Here is a 21,941-nt window from a genome sequence, read left to right as displayed (position 1 = left end):
AGGAGAATTAATAAACATCAAATTATAATTATAATTCTATTATAAAATAAAAACTATTCAAATATTAAAAGGGTTGAAAAGGTTCGTTTAGAAAATAAAAAATAGGTTCCTTTAAGCTAGTGCATTGTTGGTTCACTTACCTTTTCCTTCGATTTCCCTTCTAAATGTTTTTTTTTCTTTGTTTTCTTTGTCTGAATTTCTCACTTCCTGTTCCTCCTCAGTAAGCTGTTCTGGCTGACTAAACACCGCTCAGATGATGGTGTGAAGTTTACTGAGGAGAAACAGGAAGTGAGAAATTCAGACAAAGAAAAAAAAAACATTTAGAAGGGTGATCAAAGGAAAAGGTAAGTGAACCAACAATGCACTAGCTTAAAGGAACTTATTTAGAAAATAAAAAACAAAGCTTTACAACCCCTTTAATTCAAATACCCTTTTGCACTTTTCTGTTTTTTAAAGCTGAACTCTATGGAGTTAAATAGGAATGACAAATACCTGAATTTGATCTGGTTTCAGTCTCTTGCACTTCCCTGTACAGCAGCACTCAGTCTGGGAGAAGGAGGGGCCTATTTGGAGTAAGTCGGATGTGCTACATGAAAATGTTCTGACAAGGAGCAAACTGACAGGTGGAGAGAACAGCCGACAACAAGTTCTGAGATGCCTGCAGTTACTACATTTGTCTGCGACAGATCAGTGTAGTAGCTGCCGATGCATGCGGTTGTAGGCTTGTGGGGTTTTCACACTACATCGGTGCGCTGGCAGGACGTCAGGAAAAGTCCTGCCAGCAGCTTCTTTGGCGCAGTGTGTTTACCGCTCCTCCACCACTGCTCCCCATTGAAATCAATGGGGCAGCGCTGGCAAAACGCCGCTATTGCAGCGTATTGCTGGCGGTTTTAACCCTTTCTCGGCCGCTAATGGGGGTAAAAGCGCCCCACTAGCACCCGAAACGCGCCGCAAATCCGATGGTAAAACAGCACTAAAAATAGCGGCGTTTTACCGCCGAAGCTATGGGCGGCGTGGTGTGAAAGGGTTCTTATGTGATAGACCGACACAGTGGCTCATAATTGTTTAGTGGAACAAAGAATGATAAATGGTTTTCAACATTTTTTTACAAATAAATATCTGAAAAGTGTGACGTGTATTTATGTATTCAGCCCCCTTTACTCTGAAACTTCTAACTAAAATCTAGTGGAATCAATGGCCTTCAGAAGTCACTTAATTAGTCAATAGAGTCCACCTGTGTGTAACTTAATCCAGTATAAATACAGCTGTTCTGTGAAGCCCTCAGAGGTTTCTTAGAGAACCTTAGTGAACAAACAGCATCATGAAGGCCAAGGGACACACCAGACCGGTCAGTCAGAGATAAAGTTGTGGAGAAGTTTAAAGCAGGGTTAGGTTATAAGAAAATATACCAAGCTTTGAACATCTCACGGAGCACTGTTCTATCGATGAAAATGGAAAGAGCATTAATGAGAGAAGCAGCCAAGAGGCCCATGGTAACTCTGGAGGAGCTGCAGAGATCCACAGCTCAGGTGGGAAAATCTGTCCACAGGACAACTATTAGTCGTGCTCTCCACAAATCTGACCTTTATGGAAGAGTGGCAAGAAGAAAGACGTAAAAAGACCCTTTTGCAGATTGTGAGAAGCCATGTGGGGGACACAGCAAATATGTGGAAGAAGGTGCTCTGGTCAGACAAGACCAAAATTGAACTTTCTGGCCTAAAAGCAAAACGTAATGTGTGGTGCAAAACTAATACTGCACATCACCCTGAACACACCATCCCCACTGTGAAATATGGTGGTGGCAGCATCATGTGGTGGGGATGCTTTTCTTCAGCAGGGACAGGGAAGCTGGTCAGAGTTGATGGGAAGATGGATGGAGCCAAATACAGGGCAATCTTAGAATGAAACCTGTTAAGCCTCGTACACGATCGGATTGTTGGCCAACAAAACCGTGGACTTTTGTCCGAAGGGCACTGGCCCAAACTTGTCTTGCATACACACAGCACACAATTCTTGGCCAACAAATAGGAATGTAGTGACGTACTATGTTGTTTTTCAGCTCTTTAGCGCCATCCTTTGGGCTCCTTCCACTAATTTCGTGTTAGTAGAAGTTTGGGGAGTGCTGATTCTTTCTTTTCATTTCACGCTTTTCAACCAGCCATGTTGCGGAATCAGAGGAGATAACGTGTTATTTATTACTGGCCTTGGAGTTATTGCTTTGACTTTTTTTTTGGTTGAATAATGATTTGATTTGTTATATTTTCTATAGTTTTGGATGCATAAAATGCACTTTTTGGTTAAGTTCTATTGGCAGATAGCATGTCTAATTTTATTTGTTTTCTTTTTTTAATGCACAATAAAAAGAAAATTGTGGAGAATAATACTTGGCTATGTGTTTTACTTCAAATGACAGTTTGGGAGTAGGCAGTTACATTTAAAAAAAATACAATGTAAAATTTATTAACAAGGGACACCAACACAGTTGCATCTTTGATCTTAAAAACTACAGGATAATGGTGTTGTGGTAACTTGCCAAAAAAAAAAAAATATATATAATATTATTCTTGATATCACTAGAAAAAAAAAGCCTTTGAAAATTTGTTTGCAATAACTTCATCAGTATCACCAGCAAAGCAGCTTCATTATTATCCCATTAAGGCTGGGTTCACACTGAAGCGATGCGGGAACGCCACGAATCCGCTGCGTTTTCCCGCATCGCATGCCTCCCGCCGGCAGTTCACACTGCCCTATGCGAACTGCTGGGAGTGTCAGTGAAACCTTAATGACACCCCCAGATCAGTTCGCATATCGCAGTCTGATCTGCAAACTCGGACAGGAATCAGATCGCATGGTGTGAACACCCATGCGATCCGATTCTGCTGCGGACCAAAAAAAGGGTCCCGTGCGAGTTTGCGGCGGGTGCGATGCGAATTCAGCCATACTATCTGTATGGCTGAAATCGCATCGCACAGAGATCGGATGTGATTTGCACTGCAGTGCGGTGCAAATCACATCCGGTTCTCGTAGCCGCTCCAGTGTGAACCCAGCCTCAAGAAGAAGAGAATTGTGCGCTGCATTTTGAGATTTCATAATTTGCCACGTCACAAATGTTAATTCTCCATTACAAATGATAGTCTACAAGACCGACTGCTTCTGCTTCTGAGAATGCGTGTTTATACTTTGGACTTTTGTCTGACAGACTCGTGTACACGTGATCGGAAAATCCGACAACAGACATTTATCCACGGAAAATTTTAAAACCTGCCATCCAACATTTGTCCGCGGAAAATCCAACAATTGTCCGATGGAGCGTACACAAGGTCAGATTTTCTGCCAACAGCCCAGCCTGCCATCGAACATTTCCCATCGGAAAGTCCAATCGTGTGTACGAGGCTCAAAAGACTTAAGACTGGGGCGGAGGTTCACCTTCCAGCAGGACAACGACCCTAAACATACAGCCAGAGCTACAATGGAATGGTTTAGATCAAAGCATATTCATGTGTTAGAATGGTCCAGTCAAAGTCCAGACCTAAATCCAATTGAGAATCGGAGGCAAGACTTGAAAATTGCTGTTCACAGACACTCTTCATCCAATCTGACAGAGCTTGAGATATTTTGCAAAGAAGAAGAATGGGCAGAAATGTCCCTCTTTAGATGTGCAAAGATGGTAGAGACACCCCCAAAAAGACTTGCAGCTGTAATTGTAGCGAAAAGTGGTTCTACAAAGTATTTCCACATATTTAATTGTAAAAAATGTTGAAATGTTTTCCTTCCACTTCACACATATGTGCCACTTTGTGTTGGCCCATCACATAAAATCTGAATAAAATACATTTAAGTTTTTGGTTGTAACATGGGGTATGAATTTTTTTTTCAAAGGCACTGTATAGAATGACGGGGACAGTTTGGTCCTCCTTATTAAGTTTCTCAAATACAACTGCTGTACGTTGTGTGCTTTCGGCTAGAAAAGAACTGATATGTATAAAAGCCACAGGTCACAGAAATGTCTGTAGAAAAAAAATTATAATATATGTATATATATAATTATTATTATACAGGATTTTTAGTTTGCGCAGCGCTTACAATTAATACAATACACTTTAATACACTAGGAATCAGAGGGCCCTGCTCCTTAGAGCTTTATAATAAATATATATATATATATATATATATATATATATATATATATATATATATATATATATATATATATATAAATAAATAGTGTGTCTATATATATTTATCTATATTTTATATTTATTAGTATATTGCTATATATATATATATATATATATATATATATATATATATATATATATATATATATATAAAAATAAAATGACAATAAAAAAATAATATTTCATTCATGTAAAATCATGTGAATAATTCAGCAATACTGAACAAGGCTATAACTAAAGTAAATTATGACAAAAGGATACCTACCTATACTCTAAGGTCTTCAGTGAAGAAATTGCATGTGTATTAACCAGGGAGTCACTTGGAAGTGTCATAGCCGTAACCACAGGACTTGTATTTTCTTCACTCTTTGAAACTTATAACAAAAATAAACAATAATTTAATTTACTTTATTTTACCCCTAGTAAAAACTATAGTAAAAAACACTAAAATCACCACTGGAATCCACAAGCACATTGGAATCTACAATACTCCTACTAAAATGTAAAAAGGTGTGATTAATAAACTTACACAGATGTAAAATTGCATGCAATTGTGAAACAACAAAAAATGCAGATATGCAAACCTGTAGGGGGACACAAAATATATTTATCATTTGACTAATTGCTGGTTTCACACATAACTTTCTTTCCTTATCTGATCTCGATCGGTATTTATTCATCAGCTTGATTAACCACTTTCAGACCGGACCATTTTGCTGGTAAATGACCAGAGGTCTTTTTACACTTTGGCACTGCGCTGCTTTAACTGGTAATTGCGCGGTCATGCAATGTTGTACCCAAACGAAATTTGCGTCCTTTTCTTCCCACAAATAGAGCTTTCTTTTAAAGGTATTTGACTGACTCTGCGATTTTTATTTTTTGTGATATAAACGTAAAAAGACCGCAAATTTTGAAAAAAAATGATATTTTCTACTTTTTGTTATTAGAAAAATCCAATAAACTCAATTTTAGTCATACATTTATGCCAAAATGTATTCAGCCACATGTCTTTGGTAAAAAAAAGTCAATAATTGTATATTTATTGGTTTGCGCAAAAGTTGTCACATCTACAAACTAAGGTACGTTTTCTGGAATTTATGCAGCTTTTAGTTTACGACTGCCTATCTCATTTCTTGAGGTGCTAAAATGGCAGGGCAGTACAAAACCCCCCCAAATGACCCCATTTTGGAACGTAGACCCCCTAAGGAAATTGATAAGAGGCATGTTGAGCCCACTGAATATTTTATTTTTTTGCCTCAAGCGATTGAATAATGACAAAATTTTTATTTTATTTTTTTTACACAAAGTTGTCATTAAATGATATATTGCTCACACGTGCTATGGGCATATGTGAAAATGACACCCCAAAATAAATTCTGCTGCTTCTCCTGAGTACGGGGATACCACATATGTGGTACTTTTTGGGAGCCTAGCCGCGTACGGGGCCCCGAAATCCAAGCACCGCCTTCAGGCTTTCTAAGGGCGTAAATTTTTGATTTCACTTCTCACTACCTATTACAGTTTTGAAGGCCATAAAATGCCAAGATGGCACAAAACCCCCACAAATGACCCCATTTTAGAAAGTAGACACCCCAAGCTATTTGCTGAGAGGCATGTTGAGTCCATGGAATATTTTATATTTTGCCACAAGTTGCGGGAAAATTACAAACTTTTTTTTTTTTTTTTTACACAAAGTTGTCACTAAATGATAAATTGCTCACGCATGCCATGGGCATATGTGAAATGACACCCCAAAATAAATTCTGCTGCTTCTCCTGAGTATGGGGATACCACATATGTGGGACTTTTTGGGAGCCTAGCCGCGTACGGGGCCCCGAGAACCAAGCACCGCCTTCAGGCTTTCTAAGGGCGTTACAGTTTTGAAGGCCATAAAATGCCAAGATGGCACAAACCCCCCCCAAATGACCCCATTTTGGAAAGTAGACACCCCTAAATTTAGGGGTACACTAGTGAGACTAGGTAATAAATGGCGGGTGCCCTGAAACTATAAAAAAACAACTAACCAACCAGCGTCACCTGTAACAGTTATATGGTGATCACTGGTGAAAGGGTTAACTAGGGGGCAATCAGGGGGCTTTATGCGGTAGTATATGGGGGTCCCTGGCGCTATAAAAAGCTGCGGCGAACCTAAATACCTACCTGCCTAACTAGCGTCACCTGTGACACTAATACAACGATCAGAAAAACGATCGCTTATTAGGCTGGGTTCACACTGGAGCGATGCGGGAACGCCACGAATCCGCGGCGGGTTCCCGCATCGCATGCCTCCCGGCGGCGGTTCACACTGCCCTATGCGAACTGCTGGGAGTGTCAGTGAAATGTTAATGACACCCCCAGATCAGTTCGCATATCGCAGTGCGATCTGCAAACTCGGATCGCATGGTGTGAACACCCATGCGATCCGATTCTGCTGCGGACCAAAAAAAGGGTCCCGTGCGAGTTTGCGGCGGGTGCGACACGAATTCAGCCATACTATCTGTATTGGTGAACTCGAATCACACAGAGATCGGATGTGATTTGCACTGCAGTGCGGTGCGAATCACATCCGTTCTCATAAACCGCTGCAATGTGAACCCAGCCTTAGTGACACTGGCGACGGGGGGTGATCACGGGGTTAAACCTTTATTGGGGGGGTTAGGGGGGTACCTTAGAACTAAAGGGGGCTAACCCTAACTGCCCTAACAGTTATTACAGTCACAAATGACACCCGCCGTGTGATCAGGGGGTTAAACCTTTATTAGGTAATAAATGGCGGGTGCACTGAAACTATAAAAAAATAACTAACCAACCAGCGTCACCTGTAACAGTTATATGGTGATCACTGGTGAAAGGGTTAACTAGGGGGCAATCAGGGGGCTTTATGCGGTAGTATATGGGGGTCCCTGGCGCTATAAAAAGCTGCGGCGAACCTAAATACCTACCTGCCTAACTAGCGTCACCTGTGACACTAATACAGCGATCAGAAAAATGATCGCTTATTAGACTGGGTTCACACTGGAGTGATGCGGGAACGCCACGAATCCGCGGCGGGTTCCCGCATCGCATGCCTCCCGGCGGCAGTTCACACTGCCCTATGCGAACTGCTAGGAGTGTCAGTGAAATGTTAATGACACCCCCAGATCAGTTCGCATATCGCAGTGCGATCTGCAAACTCGGATCGCATGGTGTGAACACCCATGCGATCCGATTCTGCTGCGGACCAAAAAAAGGGTCCCGTGCGAATTTGCGGCGGGTGCGGCGAATGGCTGAACTCGAATCGCAGAGATCGGATGTGATTTGCACTGCAGTGCGCTGCGAATCACATCCGTTCTCATAAACCGCTGCAATGTGAACCCAGCCTTAGTGACACTGGCGACGGGGGGTGATCACGGGGTTAAACCTTTATTGGGGGGGGTTAGGGGGGTACATTAGAACTAAAGGGGGCTAACCCTAACTGCCCTAACAGTTATTACAGTCACAAATGACACCAATGCAAAAAAAAAAAAAATGCATTGGTGTCACTGTGACTGGGGGGGCAGGGGTAATTGGGGGGGTGATCGGGGGGATGTGAGTGTGCCTGGCATGTTCTACTGTGTAGTGTAGTGCTTGTGCAACTCACCGATGCTCTCTCCTCGGTGCCGGAACGAAAAATACCGACACGGAGGAGAGAATACATCACTTCCTCTCCTGTGTTTACATTACAGGAGAGGAAGTGATGCAATGCTTCACTCCCATTCGTCAGGAGCGATCGCGAGGGGGTGGCCATGAATGAATGGCCGCCTCCTCATCACCGATCGCTCCTGCACGGATACCGACCGCCGCAGGCACCGGGCGGGAAGGCAGGGACGTACGTGTACGCCCATATGCCTGCCCGTGCCATGCTGTCGACGTACATCGTCGTGCGGCGGTCGGGAAGTGGTTAACCTCCATCTTTGTCAATCGAGTTGCCTTTGGTCGTGCGGGTTTCTGCACAGACGTCAATGTAAATCGCAGCCCGAAATCGCGAAAAGTCTTACATAAACTTTTTGAAATCGGTGCGGCGCCACAAATGCAGCGTCGCACCGATTGGGACAGTGCCATTGCCGGTAATTTGACATGTCAAATCGCACCAATGTGAACCAGGGCTAAATTTGTGTTGTTGAGCACTTCTCCTTTGCCGAGATAATCCATCCACCTCACAGGTGTGGCATATCCAGATGCTGATTAGACAGCATGATTATTGCACAGGTGTGCCTTAGGCTGGCCACAATAAAAGGCCACTCTAAAAATGTGCAGTTTTATCACACAGCACAATGCCACAAGTTTTGAGGGAGCGTGCAATTGGCGTACTGACTGCAGGAATGTCCACCAGAGCTGTTGCGCTTGCATTGAATGTTAATTTCTCTAGCATAAGCCGTCTCCAAGGGTGTTTCAGAGAATTTGGCAGTACATCCAACCGGCCTCACAACCGCATCTGAGACCAGCCACCCGGACAGCTGCTGCCACAATCGGTTTGCATAACCAAAGAATTTCTGCAGTAACTGTCAGAAACCGTCTCAGGGAAGGTCATCTGCATTCTTGTCCTCATCATCGGGGTCTCAACCCGACTGCAGTTTGCCGTTGTAACTGACTTCAGTGGGCAAATGCTCACATTCTGGCACTTTGGAAAGGTGTTCTCTTCACGGATGAATGCCGGTTTTCAAAGTACAGGGCAGACGGCATGTATGGCGTTGTGTGGGTGAGCGGTTTGCCAATGTCAAGGTTGTGGATGGAGTGCCCCATGGTGGTGGTGGGGTTATGGTACGGGCAGGCATATGCTATGGACAATGAACACAAGTGCATTTTATTGATGGCGTTTTGAATGCACAGAGATACCGTGACAAGATCCTGAGGCCCATTGTTGTGCCACCCACCCACGACCATCACCTCATGTTGCAGCATGATAATGCATGGCCCCATGGTGCAAGGATCTGTACACAATTCCTGGAAGCTGAAAACATCCCAGTTCTTGCATGGTCAGCATTAGGGATGAGCTCAGGCGTGTTCGCATGGAACACGTGCAGAGACCGCCAGGAAGTCGGCGCAGCGCTGCGCTAATCACAGGCAGTGAGACATTGTGCCGCTCTCTGCAGCCGCACACCGGGGCAATGTCTCAATGCCTGTGATTAGCGCAGCGCTGCGCCGACTTCCTGGCGGGCTCTGCACGTGTTCCATGCGAACACGCCTGAGCTCATCCCTAGTCAGCATACTCACCGGACATGTCACCCATTGAGCGTGTTTGGGATGCTCTGGATCGGCGTATACGACAGCGTGTTCCCATTCCTGCCAATGTCCAGAAAATTCGCACAGCCATTGAAGAGAAATGGACCAACATTCCACAGGGCACAATCATCAACCTGATCAACTCTATGTGAAGGAGATGTGCTGCACTGCGTGAGGCAAATGGTGGTCACATCAGATACTGACTGGTTTTCAGAACCCCCCCCCCCAATACAGTAAAACTGCACATTTTAAAGTGGCCATTTATTGTGGCCAGCCTAAGGCACACCTGTGCAATAATCATGCTGTCTAATCAGCATCTTGATATGCCACACCTGTGAGGTGGATGGAGACAAGGCAAAGGAGAAGTGCTCACCAACACAGATTAAGCTCTGGTTCACATTGATGCGATTTGGCATCCGATTTGACATGTCAATTATCATGCCAAATCAGCAGCAATTGCCGGCAACGGCACCGTCCGAATTAGAGCGACACTGCATTTGCAGCGCCGCACCGATTACCAAAAGTAGTCTCTGTACTACTTTTGGTGATTTCGGAATGCGATTTCCATTGACATCTGTGAAGAAACCCGCACAGATGTCTCTGAAATCGCCCTCTGGAATTGGGACTGACATGCGGGAATGAAATCGTGCGAGTGAGTTCAGCTGAACCTGCTGGATTTCATTCCCGCAATCAGAGTGTACCTACCTGGGCTTAGACAGATTTGTGAATATCTGAGAGAAATAGGCCTTTTGTGTACATGGAAAAAGTTGTAGATGTTTGCGTTCAGCTCATGATAAATAGGGGCAAACACAAAAGTGTTGCGTTTATAATTTTGCTCAGTGTATTTTACAAAAAAAATGGTGACGTATTGTGGGGTTTTTTTTTGTTTGTTTGTTTTTTTGCATTAAAATTCCAAAAAAGTGTACTTTTTCCCCCCAAAAAAATTGCATTTGAAAAACCACTGCACAAACATCATGCGACATCAAAAAGTGCAAAACCCTCCAATTTATTCTCTAGGGCCTCTGCTTTAAATAAATATTGATATAGAGAGATTATATATATATATATATATATATATATATATATATATATTTTTTTTTTATAAATGCTACACCTTCCATTGGTGCAGAATCTGGAACCTGAGAACACAGCTAGCAAAGTTCCAGCGCCCCCTAGGGAGACCACGCTGCTCTTGCAGAGGCACAGACTATGGCAGCGTTATCGCACTAGGACACTGGCAGGAGCCGCAGGTCCAAATAGAAGAAAAGCCTGCAGATACAAAGGTAAACCTGGTAAGCTACTATCATTTGTTTGGAAAGAGGAAGCAAGAGGAATGTTTTTTTTTTTTTTGAACGATGACCTCAGAGCCCAGATGTGAAATGTCAACTGAAGAGTGAAAATAACTTACCTGGAACTTGTATTCTGTCTCTTAAATACTTTAGTAGTTCCTGAGTGCCTTTCTAAAAGGGACAATGAAAAAAAAAAATATTTTATATATATATATATATATATATATATATATATATATATATATATATATATATATATATATATATATATACACACACACATATACACACACATATATATGTTATATTTTTAATTTTCAAATTGTTTTTTTCCAGCAATAAAACTCAGTTGAAAGTGAACCTGTTATTAAAAAAAGACAAATTGTTTAGATTGTTATTTATTACAGGTACTTTACATATGCACCCCGGCCACTTTATTAGGTACACCTTGCTAGTACTGGGTTGGACCCCCTTTTGCCTTCATTCTTTGTGGCATGGATTCAACAAGGTTTTGGAAACGTTCCTCAGAGATTTTGGTCCATAGTGACATGATAGCATCACACACTTGCTGGAGATTTGTTGGCTGCACATCTATGATGCCAATCTCCCACTCCACCACATCCCAAAGGTGCTCTATTGGATGAGATGTGGTGAGTGTGGAGACCATTGGTGTACAGGGACCTCATTGTCCAGTGGTGAGATGATTGGAGCTTTGTGACATGGGGCAATATCCTGCTGGAAGGAGCCATCAGAAGAGGGGGACACTGTAGTCATAAAGGGATGAACATGGGCAGCAACACTTTGGCAGCACAGTGGTGTAGCGGGTAGCACTCTCACCTAGCAGTAAAAAGGGTCGCTGGTTTGAATCCCAACCACGGCACTACCTGCCTGGAGTTTGCATGTTCTCCCTGTGCCTGCGTGGGTTTCCTCCGGGTACTCTGGTTTCCTCCCACACTCCAAAGACATGCAGGTAGGTTAACTGACTTCTGCCCAAAATTGGCCCTAATATATTAATGGGGACCTTGGCTTGTGGGCTCCTTGAGGGTAGGGACTGATGTGAGTGTGCAATGTACACGGATAGGGACAATTGTAGACGCTCACCCAGGTTGAACTGGGTGGACTGGTGTCTTTATTCAACCTTATTAACTATGTAACAATACTCAGGAAGGCCGTGGGGTTTATACAATGCTCAGTTGCTACTAAGGGGCCCAAAGCGTGCCAAGAAAATATTCCCCGGCACCATTACACCACCACCACCAGCCTGAACCAGGGATACAAGGCAGGATGGATCCATGCTTTCATGTTGTTTTCACCAAATTCTGACCCATCTGAATGTTGCAGCTGAAATCTCATCATGTTGCAGCTGAGACTCATCAGACCAGGCAACATTTTTCCAGTCTTCTATTATCCAATTTTGGTGATCCTGTGCGAATTGTATCCTCAGTTTCCTGTTCTTAGCTGACAGGAGTGGCACCCAGAATGGTCTTCTGCAGCTGTAGCCCATCTGACTCATCTGTATTCAGAGATTGTATTCTGCATACCTTGATTGTTACAAGCGGTTATTAGAGTCACTGTTGCCTTTCTATCCTCTGGAGCCAGTCTGCCCATTCTCCTCTGACTTCAACAAAATGTTTTCCGTCGCACAGCTGCCGCTCCCTGGATATTTTCTCTTTTTCGGACCATTCTCTCAGAGAGATGGTTGTGTGTGAAAATCCCAGTAGATCAGCAGTTTTTGAAATACTCGGACCAGCCGGTTTGGCACCAACAACATCCAACGTTCAAAGTCACTTAAATCCCTTTTCTTCCCCATTCCGATGATCAGTTTAAACTTCAGTTGTCTTCACCACGTCTAGATGCCTAAATGCATTGAGTTTCTGCCATGTGATTGGCTGATTAGCAACTTGTGTTACCAAGCAATTGAACAGGTGTACCTAATAAAGTAGCCGGTGAGTGTATAATGTACATCAGTCCCTGCCCTCAAGGAGCTTACACATACTACATTGCCAATGTAGACAGGAGCCAATTATCCCACCAGCATGTCTTTGGAGTGTGGTAGGAGGAAACCCACACAGGTACAGGGAGAACCTGCAAATTGCAGGCAGGTAGTGCCATGGTTGGGATTTGAACCGACGACCCCAGTGCTGCTAGGTGGAAGTGCTAACCACTACACCACCGTGCTGCCTTCTAAAATGAGCAGGTCCCTCCATTTCCTCCTGCATTGAATTGTATTGTAACTGTACTGTCTGCGCTCATGTTGTAAAGCGATGCGCAAACTGCTAGCACTATATAAACCCTGTATAATAATAATAATGATAATTATAGTATGTAATATACCCCAAAAACTTTGATTTTTTTTTTTTGTATGCTAAGGAGGCGTGCATCAAGCAAACTTCAGCAGATTCCAGTCTATTTCAGTGGTGAACGGGCAAAGCACAGGTTTCACTTTAAGAGGGTAATTTCACCTTTTTTCATTAAAAATGAAAAAGTTGAACCAACTCCAAAATATCCTGGCCACCCCTCCGGACAGCAGCAGCGATGCCCCCATGCTGCTGGTGTAGTGGTCTGTGCACCATACGCTGCAATATACGGCCCCCGGAGTGAGCATGCTTCACGTTTGCAGTGACAAGAACTCATTGTTCAGATTGGCAACGTGACCATGTGCTTCCCGTTTTCCCTGAAGATGTCAATTTTAACGAAACGCGTTATGCGGGGCTCATAGTCTGAAGTCATCATGTTACGCGTGGGTTCTGAATCTCGAAATGTGCGAGTGACTTCTGTCTTATGCGAGTGCAATTACTAGCAATAAACCGGAGTTTTTAAAAAGCATTACGCTATGTGGGGTTTATTTATTGTGATTTGATATTTTTCTTCACATTGAATGACGGGTATCATTATTATTTAAAGTGGTAACACTTTGGACATTTATTTATGTTCTAAAAGGATAGTAATTGTTATTCTAGATTATTTTATTGCACTTAACCACTTCCTGCCCAAGGACATCCATGCACGTCCCTGAGGTTTGGAGGTTATACCAGCAACATACCTGCAATTCACAGAGAGAGAGGAACTGATGTTGTTCCGCCCTCTGACCCCAGAAACTGTTAATGAACAGGAAAGCAGATGATCAGACCAATCTGTGTTTAAATCGGATGTATTGGAGGCCAGAGGAGAGATTTTGGGTTTAATAGACACCAGCTCTCTCCTTAAAGAGGACCCGTCATAGGCCATGCGGTCACAAGGGATGTTGCTGACCCCTGGTGATAGCAATAAAGTTAATAAAAAATAAATAAAGCTCCCCCATTCCCCCATGCTTATGCGCAAATGCGAACACATATGTAAGTCCCACATACTTATTTAAACAATCGCACCCCACTTGTGAGATATTGTCGCGAACGTCAGAGCAAAAGCAATAATTCTAGCACCAGACCTCCTGTATAACTCTAAACTGGTAACCTGTAAAGGCATCACCTGTAAAAAGAATTTTAAGTACTGTAATTCGGTGCCATTCCACGGGCGTGCGCAATTTTAAACCGTGACATGTTAGGTATATACTGGGCTTAACATTATCTTTTATATTTTCCCCAAAAATGGGGTATTATATTGTGCTTGTGTGCAATAAAATTAATTTAAGTGTATTTTTCACAAAAAAAGTTGTGTTTGAAAAACCACAGCCCAAATACCATCCATTTTGCAACGCCCATCATTTTATTCTATAGGGGCTCTGCCAAAATAATAAAAATAAAATTATATATATTTCTAGCAAAATAATCCTTACTAAGTCCCACGGTTTAGGAGATATTCCCCTCGGTATGCGCCGCTGACTGCAGCGGCGCATGCGCACAAGGGGGTTCTCTCCGTGAAAATCCGGCAGCGCTCGTGCGGCCGGACTGAAATCTCCCGCGCGCATGCACGGGAGTGACGATATCGTGGCTCCGGCCACTCACAGCGCCGGAGCCGCGATACCCGGAAGAGACGCCGAGGGAGCATGTCGGCTCCCTCGGCGTGGATCGGGCCAGATGTCGGGGCCTCGTTCTAAGGTAAGTATTTCATAATGAGCTAGTATGCGGTGCATACTAGCTCATTATGCCTTTTGCTTTGCAGGTTTTAAAAAAAATAAAAAAAAATAAAAAAAAATTGCGGGTTTACTACCGCTTTAACAAGTTATTTCTCACACATGGCATATGCATACTTGCTACTACACCCCAAAACACATTCTATTACTCCCCCTGAGTATGGCCATAGCACATGTGTGAGACTTTTTCACAGCCTGTCCACATAAAGAGGCCCAACATGTAAGGAGCGCCATCAGGAGTTCTAGGGACAGAAATTACACATTTAATTTCTTAACCACGCATTACACTTTTGAAGGCCCTGGAGCCCCAGGACAATGGAAACGTCAACAAAGTTACCCCATTTTGGAAAGTAAACACCCCAGCGTATAATCTATGAGGCAGAATGAGTCTTTTGAACGTGACATTTTCTTCCACAAATTTTTGAAAAAATGTGTAAAAGAAATTAAAACGCTTTTTTTTTTTCTTTTTACACAAAGTTGACAATTTCTAAGATATTTCTAACACATAGCATGTACATAGCAAAAATTACACCACAAAAATACATTCTGCTACTCCTCCTGAGTATGGAAATACCACATGTGAGACTTTTACACAGCCTGGCCACATACAAAGGCCCAACATGCAGGGAGCAATGTCAGGTGTTCTAGGGACATAAATTACACTTTTGTGAGGCACTGTAGGGCACTGATGAGGCTCGGATGAGCCACGGATGAGCCACGGATGGGCACGGATGAGCACAGATGAGCACAGATGAGCACAGATGAGCACAGATGAGCACAGATAGGGTACGGATGTGGCATGGATGGGTACAGATGAGGTATGGATGGGCACTGTGGGCACTTCAGATCCAGCCCACTCACGCTGATGCACTGGCGGTAACCGCAAGTTCAGGAGAACATCAAAGTACACCCTACCAGAACTAGCCGACCGAGCTGCAGCTGTCATTAGGTTATGGCTCTTTCAGCAAGTGGTTAAGCACTAACACCATAGCTGGAGAATTATGCCAAATACTCACACTCAGTATGTCTCTACGAATTCCTCTCAGTGGATTACCCTCCAGCTGTAAGGATTTCAAATTCGGAAGATATCCCAGGGCACCGGGCAAACTGTAAACATAAAATAAAATCCTTTATATAGATAAAGCAAACAAAGGGCATCTGACAACTCCAGTACTCTTCTGTATGACCATAAGAGGGCTTCTATATACTATGTATGGGAGTATCAGTCCCCATAAAGAACTAATTCTATAGGGCACAGAGGAATGATGACAGCTGTTGAGCAACTGCATACCCGTCATTTGTTGACCCCAGATAGTTACTCATGGGCCTACCTAGTGCACTAGGCGTCTGCAAAAAAACAAAGAATATTATGTGCTGCATTTGTTATGCCGCGTACACACGAGCGGATTGTATGGCGTACTTAGTCCGTCATACAATCCGACGGACAGTCCGTCATACTTTCCACTGAACGGACTTGACCACACACGGATACCCAAACAGTCCGACGAAAGCTTGCGCGATGACGTGTACAGCACGTACGACGGGACTAGAAATAGGAAGTCCAAGACACAGCAAAGCACCCTTCCGCCGTGTAAATCCTTTCTGGGCATGCGCCATTCTTAGTCCGTCGAACTAGCATACTGACGAGCAGATTGTCCGCTGAAACCAAAGGACGACGGACAGAATTTTGAAAAATCCGAAATTCTTAGTACGCCGGACTGCACGCTGAAAAAGTCAGCTGAAGCCCACACACGAGCGGACTGTCCGCTGAAATGTGTTTAGACGGACTAAGTACGCCATACAGTCCGCCCGTGTGTACGCGGCATTAGCCATTTATAAAAGTAAAGCATTAAAGGCCTAATTGTGCCCTGACCACGTCCTTACCTGCCAAGGTCATTATTGGTGAGATCGAGCCTTTCCAGTCCCTTCAGCACGGTAATCTCATCGGGTAAGCTCTTCAGCTTGTTATCCCGCAGCTCGAGGATACAGAGGGAAGTGAGGTGGGTCAGGTGCTGGGGGCCCACTGTGCTTATCTGGTTGTTCCCAACATGCAGCTCCTGAGAAGCCAAAGGCTCGGGGTCATTTATGAAAGACAAAACTCCAAGAAAACATTTATATATAAAACCAAACATACTGTACATAGAAAACGCCAAGTGGGTAGTAAAGGTGTCAAAATACTCAACACTGACACATGAATAATAGCACTTTAATTTCTATTTTTCCCATTAAAAAAAAAGATTGACAGTTACAAACTGAAGCTCCATGGTTAGGAAGGAAAACTCAGACGTCTGATTGGTCAGACAGTTAATACGGGCTTTGCACACGTTATTCATGAAGCCCAAGAAATGTAAGATCCTCTGAGGCGGGGACTGACGTGAATAGCTACATGTACTGCAGAACAAGGCAGCTCTATACAAATACAGGAAATAATCACATTATAAGGATTTACTTTGAGTAGCTTGCAGTTGGGCAGCTCTGGCAAGAAGGTCAGTTTATTCTGCCTCAGATAAAGCTGCTCCAGACAGTCCATACCGGCCAGGGAAGGAGGGATGTCTTCCAGCAAGTTGGAGGTGCAGTCCAGCTGACGGAGACCTGCAGGAGTCAGCAAAAGACAGTTATACTATAAAGCCAAAACCTAGTAGTCAGCTGACCATCAGACCTACCTATATTGCCAAAAGTACATACAAGGCCTGTTCTATCCTCTGTTATCCTTCTGTGTGTCCTGAGGAAGCAAATCTGTCTGTGAAACGCGTTGATGCACAGGGGCTCACTTTTCCAATGCTATGTAAAAATATGCATTAACTGGCCATGATGGGCCGAACTCTGTTCAGACGTGAATATATGTTTTTAATCATGTCTATTCATGTGTAAAAATCTTTTTTATGTTTTCTATGTATAAGGCCCCTTTCACACTGGGGCGGTGCGGGCGTCGGCGGTAAAGCGCCGCTATTTTTAGCTACGCTTTACCGTCGTTTTAGCGGCCCCGCTAGCGGCCGAAATAGCCGGCAGTATAGCCGCACTGCCTCATTGATTTCAATGGGTAGGAGCGGTTAATACACCGCTCCAAAGATGCGGCTAGCAGGACTTTTTTCACCGTCCTGCCAGTGCACCGCTCCAGTGTGAAAGCCCTCCGGCTTTCACACTGGAGTGAAAGGGGCTGTTTTTTTCAGGCGCTACACATGCGCTATTTTTAGCGCTGTAGCGCCTGAAAACTGCCCCAGTGTGAAAGGGGCCTAATAAAATATTTTTTTTTTTCATAAATTGTTGTGTTCCGATCTTAGGGGTTTGCTTTGTTTTCTAAGTAGAGTGCACAGATGTGACAATGGAGTGATTTCAGGAACTTTATATACAAGTAGAACTATTTAAATGATTGATACACACTTGTCACTTGCAGTGCCGCTCAAAGGAAAAGGAATGAACATTGTCCCACTGGTCTCAGGAATGGGGTGCTGGCGTGTAATAACATCATCCAGTAGTGTGTATTTTGCAAGCAGAATAACACTACTCCCCTGGTCCTGTCTGTGTCCATGTATATATGTGGTGGCCTCTGCCAACTCCACAAGCCACGCCGGCTGACACGTTTCGCCCCACCCAGTCCTCTATGAACAAGATCCAGTGGGCGGGACGAAACACGTCAGTAACATGGTTTGTAAAGCAGAGCAGGCTGAAGCCGCCACATATATACACATACGAACACAGACAGGCCTGGGAGAGCATATTTAAATGATTGAGGTCAGGTGTTTCCAACAACGGGTATCATTACTGCATCAAAAAATATTTTAGACAACTGTGTGCTTCCAGCCTTGTTATAACATATTAGTGAAGGTTACATAGTAGGCAAGGCTGAAAAAAGAAAACAGTCCATCGAGTTCAATCTGTGTAGGTGCATGTATCAGTGTCTATGCTGATTTTCCATAACCCTGTATGTTGTATACTTTAAGATGTATATTTAAGTATTTTAAAGATATCCATATTCCCTGCATCCATCACGAATTGTGGAAGAGAGTTCCACATCCTTATTGCCCTGACAGTGAAGAACCCCCTATGCAGTTTAAGGTTAAACCGCTTCTCCCCCAGTCTCATTGTGTGGCCCTCGTGTCCTTTTACACTCCCTAGGAATGAAAAGTTTATTTCCTATGCTAGGAAAACCATTGAGATATTTGTAGATTGCCATCATGTCCCTTCTCACGTGTCTTTTCTCCAGCGAGAATACATTTTGTGTTTGCAGCCATTCCTCATAAGTGAGATCCTCCAGTCCCCTAATAAGTTTCTTTGCCCTTCTTTGGACTCTCTCTAGCTCCAATTAGAGCTGGGCGATTTTGTAAAAAAAAAAAATCAGCGATTTAAAAAAAAAAAAGAAAAAACTGGATTCACGATTCCCGAGGAGCTGCGAGCGGGAGTTTTTAGGCCGCGGACTAGGCCAAAGCTGCGGCCTCGCCTAAAAACACCCACAGCTCCTCAGGACCGGCACGCACGGTGGTGAAAAAAAAATAAAAAATCTAAAAAACATTTATTTGCTTAACCACTTCGCATCCAGGCCAATTCTTACATTTCTCTCCTACATGTAAAATTCATAATTTTTTTGCTAGAAAATTACATAGAACCCCCAAACATTATATATTTTTTTTAGCAAAGACCCTAGAGAATACAGTGGCGGTCGTTGCAACTTTTTACCTCACACGGTATTTGTGCAGCAATTTTTCAAACTTGCTTAAAAAAACATGCTTTCAAACATGCTTAAAAAAAAAAAAAAAACAGTAAACTTAGCCCAATTTTTTTGCATAATGTGAAAGAGGAAGATACGCTGAGTAAATAGATACCCAACATGTCACGCTTCAAAATTGCACGCGCTTGCGGAATGGCGTCAAACGTTGGTATTTTAAAATCCCCATAGGCGACGATTTAAATTTTTTTACTGGTTACATGTTTTAGGTTATAGAGGAGGTCTAGAGCTAGAATTATTGCTCTCGCTCTAAATTTTGCGGCGATACCTCACATGTGTGGTTTGAACACCATTTCCATATGTGGGCGGGACTTACGTATGCGTTCGCTTCTGTGTACGAGCTCACAGGGACAGGGGCGCTTTAAGAAAAAAAAATTTTTTTTTTTTGGTAATTTTATTTTTTTAGTTTGACACTTTTAAAAAAATGTATTACTTTTATTCCTATTACAAGGAATGTAAACATCCCTTGTAATAGGAATATGGCACGATCGGACCGATTTACAGTGAGATATGAAGTCAATAAGACCCCATATCTCACCTCTAGGCTGGGAAGCCTAAAATCAAAAAAAAAAAAAAAACATCCCGGCTTCCCAGCCAAATCGGCGCCGTTAATTTGAATGCAGAGGCCGGGCGTGACGTCATAACATCGCGCCTGGCCTCCGAACGATCATAGAGACTCCGGGGACGATCTGGTCCACTGGAAATCTCTATGGTAACTTCCGGGTGCTGGCGGATCCTGTGACCGACTCACCGATGGAAGTGGTGAGTCGGTACAAGCACCGGAGGGCGGCGGGAGGGGGGGGTGTCCCCTCCCGCCGCCCGTAAGAACTATCAAGCGGCGGAACATTCTTGATCAAGCGGCGGAACATGATCGTTCTTATGGTGCAGGGAATCGCCAGCTGAAAACGCCGATATCTGAATGATGTCTGTGGCCTCAGGCATCATTCAGATATACCGCCACAAAGCCCATGACGTCAATAGACGTAGTGTGGGCGCCAAGTGGTTACAATTTTAAATCGATTTGACCTCACAAATCGATTCTAGATTTAAATTGTTTTTTTTCCCCAGCCCTAGCTCCAGTACATCCCTTCGGAGGACTGGTGACCAGAACTGAATGGAAAACTCCAGATGAGGTCTGACCAGAGCTTTATAGAGTGGCAGAATTATGGTTTTGTCTCTGGAGGGTATCCCCTTTTTTATGCATGCTAATATTCTGCCCGCTTTGGTAACTGCAGCTTGGCACTGCATGCTGTTGCTCAATCTGACATCTATTAGCACCCCCCCTAGATCCTTCTCCATCCTCGATTCACCCAGCTGTTCTCCACCCAGTGAATATTTTTCATTAATGTTTTTTGACCTCAAGTGCGTTACTTTACATTTCTCCACATTAAACCTCATTTGCCATTTGTCTGCACACTCTTTTATTATGTTCAGGTCGTTCTACGAAATTTCTCTGTCCTGATGCGAGGTTCTTTTCTGCAATAGCATAGATGCGCTACTGTGCGCGGCTAGCTCTATAAAGACTTGATTTGACGGGTTTGGTGTGGAGTGACCCAGACACAACCCTGACCTCAAACCTATGAATTTGAATGCAAGTCAGGGCTTCTCATCCAACATCAATACCGGACCTTACAAATGCTTTTTTGGCTGAATTCCCTCAGATATCCTCCAAAATCTTGTGGAAAGACTTCCCCGAAAAGTTGAGGGCCAACTCCGTATTAATGCCTATTGATTTGGAATGGGATGTCCAACATTTTACATTCACATTCATTTGGCTAGTGAGCAGGCTGGTTCAGGGATTCACCAGAGGGTGCTTAAAGTGGTTGTAAACCCTCCCCCACAACTTTGCCCCATGTAAATCAGCATAAAAAACCCTAATGAACACTGCTTGTAGATATCTCCTTACTTGCTTAGTATTGTTGTAATCCTTTTTGTTCTTTAGAATGACGTCACTGGGCATGCCCAGATCTCCCTTGATTTACAGCACACTCTCTATCTGCTTATCTTTCTGTTATCAGGACTTCCTACGGCACAACACTGAACTCCCAGGAGACTTCATAATCACTCAGTGCTTCCTCCTACACACCATGTGTCCATGTGACATCACATGCAGTGTAAAGCAGGGCATGGGAGAGCATTACTGCAGTCTTATTATCTGAAGCTGATAGGACTCACACAGGCAAACACTAGATAATCAGCACAAGTAAATACTATGAAATAAAACAAGTAAGCTATAAACAGAGAAGCAGGGTTGCCATAGAAACGTTGGATTGAGAAGGAGGCTTGGTTAACAGTACAGGAAGTGCTCAATGTAAGAGCAGAAATACACTCCACTGTGGACTCAGAAAACAATACTTAAGATGGTACTGCCTAACCCCTGGAAACAAGTTTTTTAAAGTTTCTTTAAACAGTAAGTAATATGCAATTTGGGCAGGATT

At 43.5% G+C, this 21,941-nt stretch overlaps 1 protein-coding gene across 2 annotated transcripts in view; it reads right to left on the bottom strand.

Annotated features, from left to right (window-relative positions):
• Window positions 1–21,941, bottom strand: part of LRRC40 (leucine rich repeat containing 40) — a 78,217-nt gene that overhangs the window by 30,372 nt on the left and 25,904 nt on the right. For both annotated transcript variants that reach the window (XM_077450488.1, XM_077450489.1), the window contains exons 6-10: window positions 17,230–17,372; window positions 16,665–16,837; window positions 15,797–15,887; window positions 10,828–10,879; window positions 4,444–4,552 (exon numbers count right to left, since the gene is read on the bottom strand). In XM_077450488.1, coding sequence (XP_077306614.1) covers window positions 4,444–4,552; window positions 10,828–10,879; window positions 15,797–15,887; window positions 16,665–16,837; window positions 17,230–17,372 — 568 coding nt within the window. The remainder of the gene's footprint in view (window positions 1–4,443; window positions 4,553–10,827; window positions 10,880–15,796; window positions 15,888–16,664; window positions 16,838–17,229; window positions 17,373–21,941) is intronic.

The sequence above is a fragment of the Lithobates pipiens genome, unplaced genomic scaffold, assembly GCF_037356315.1.
Source record: "Lithobates pipiens isolate NorthernLeopardFrog02 unplaced genomic scaffold, aLitPip1_a1.2 Scaffold_23, whole genome shotgun sequence".
Classification (NCBI taxonomy): domain Eukaryota; kingdom Metazoa; phylum Chordata; class Amphibia; order Anura; family Ranidae; genus Lithobates; species Lithobates pipiens.
This window is presented reverse-complemented; position numbering and strand designations above follow the sequence as displayed.